The sequence below is a fragment of the Austrofundulus limnaeus genome, unplaced genomic scaffold (assembly GCF_001266775.1).
Source record: "Austrofundulus limnaeus strain Quisiro unplaced genomic scaffold, Austrofundulus_limnaeus-1.0 Scaffold29, whole genome shotgun sequence".
Classification (NCBI taxonomy): domain Eukaryota; kingdom Metazoa; phylum Chordata; class Actinopteri; order Cyprinodontiformes; family Rivulidae; genus Austrofundulus; species Austrofundulus limnaeus.
Genome location: NW_013952431.1, coordinates 824,046 through 825,962, shown reverse-complemented (window position 1 = coordinate 825,962; position 1,917 = coordinate 824,046). Strand labels below are relative to the sequence as shown.

Below are 1,917 nucleotides of genomic sequence, written 5' to 3'. Positions count from 1 at the left end.
CTCATGAGTAAAATGGAAGATTACACATCAATAACTCTAAATTATTTTTTTTACTTATCACAAAACATATATACAATATTTATTTCGAAAAATTTATAACGTTTTATTTATTTATTTTATTTATTTTTAAATTTTTTGTGTACAAAAAACTAGTGGTGGGGCAGCGCCCTAGCACCCCCATTGACCAGCCGCCACTGTTTGATACGCTAGTTTGATAAAAGTCACTTTACAAACTGTCAAAGTGATGTTCTAGCCTCCTGCGTCTGATTCACTGGGAATTTCATTTATTTTTAAACACCAAAATAAAGGGTTTGAGTGAGTCAACAGGCAGTCAAAGCAGTAAATTAAGAAAACATGAATGAATCGTTTTCAATTCAAACAGGAGTGGATCATCTGGCAGCAGTTTGGATTTTGCAAGGGAGGCATTTTATGAAACACTGCAGTCAGCAAAACATTGCCACAAAAGATMGCCACAGATTTTTTTTCCAACACCTGAAATTTTGTCTACTAATACGCAAAAGCTGTCTTTGKAAATGGGCTTAAAAAATGACTCCAGAACACAGAGATGTAACAGCTTATGAGTGTTGATGCCTGGAAAGAAAAACAAGCTTACAATAAAGGTTACAGGATTTGATTAGATTTTTTTTCAGTCTGCAATGCAGTTTTTTTTAAACCTTTTAATGGAAATGTATTTTTGAGTCATCATTTTACATGCTTCAGTATTGTATTGCGGCATAATATGAATAATAATTGGACTTTTGTTTTCACTTTGCAGCAGGAGAAGCCAAAGTTGATCGATCCTCTTGACTATGAGGCTGTCATCTCTGAACTGGTGGATGAGTTGAAGGAGGACCCTCTCAGAGAGCTGCTGCTTTTCCCCGACCATGATTTCACGGTAAGTGTTTTAGTGAGTTTGTGTCCGGTCATAAAGATGACACTTTTAGTTCAAATTATGATTGTGTGATATCAGAAAAAAAAATTCTAAATGTTTGTGGTTTGTACTTTCTCTTCTTATCTCTGTTTGACGTGTTTATCATCACAAAAATTTCTGTGATTGAACATCAGTAACTATTTACAACTGGGTGTGAGCATTGATCACACTAGCCATGTTTACATGTGCAAAATTCTTTGATCGGATTGAAATGTATTCAGATTAAATAATRGGAATGTATCGTTTAGATGGGCACAAGTGTTTACATGCACCGGTCTTTTATTCTGAATAGAAGCACTGACACGRGCCATTATTAACTTTCCCTAAAAAGACAAGTAATTTTAGAGACGTTACTGCACTCTGGTTGAGGTACAGGTGACATGCGGACCTTTTTCCTTTTTTTGCGTAACAGTGCCGGCTGTGTGTCTTCCTTCTTTATTGAATAAGAAAATGGGAGGAAAAGTTCTGTGCTGCTGGAAACTACAGCACTGCTGTCCCCAGGGGAGGAGCCAGGGGGTGGCCAGGGGTGGCCATGGCCACCACAGACAAATCTTTGGCCACCCCATTGGCCACCCTGCTGTACACGCCCCTTGCACAGTGAAACAACACTTAGGGGTGTAATAATGCTCCTAAACTGTTGGTGGCAGTGTTTAACAGTTTGAAACATTACCAAGGTCTATCACTGAAGAAGAGTAATGACAAGGAAGTGATGTTTTTCTTTATATTCAGGGTTGCACATAAAATTTTTGGTCTGGTTCTCATGGGAGAACCTAGGGTTATTGCTTGGTGCTCATATTTTCCTTCACTCATTTAACACATTTATCTGTAGAGGCGTCAGGGCATCTAACGTCCCCCTGTTCTGTTTTATGACTCCTATCAGCTGCAACGTCTCGGGACATCATGCCAAATAAGTCCAACAAGTTTTTTTTATTTAAATTTTTTTTACTCTACATAAATTTTGTAAACTACCTAAGTGGCCGAGGGGC

The 1,917-nt window shown here is 38.0% G+C and overlaps 1 protein-coding gene across 3 annotated transcripts in view; it reads left to right on the top strand.

Annotated features, from left to right (window-relative positions):
- The window catches only part of dock10 (dedicator of cytokinesis 10), a 68,740-nt gene that overhangs the window by 29,901 nt on the left and 36,922 nt on the right, over nucleotides 1-1,917 (top strand). For all 3 annotated transcript variants that reach the window (XM_014005243.1, XM_014005242.1, XM_014005241.1), the window contains 1 exon segment: nucleotides 776-895. In XM_014005243.1, the coding sequence (XP_013860697.1) occupies nucleotides 776-895 (120 nt within the window).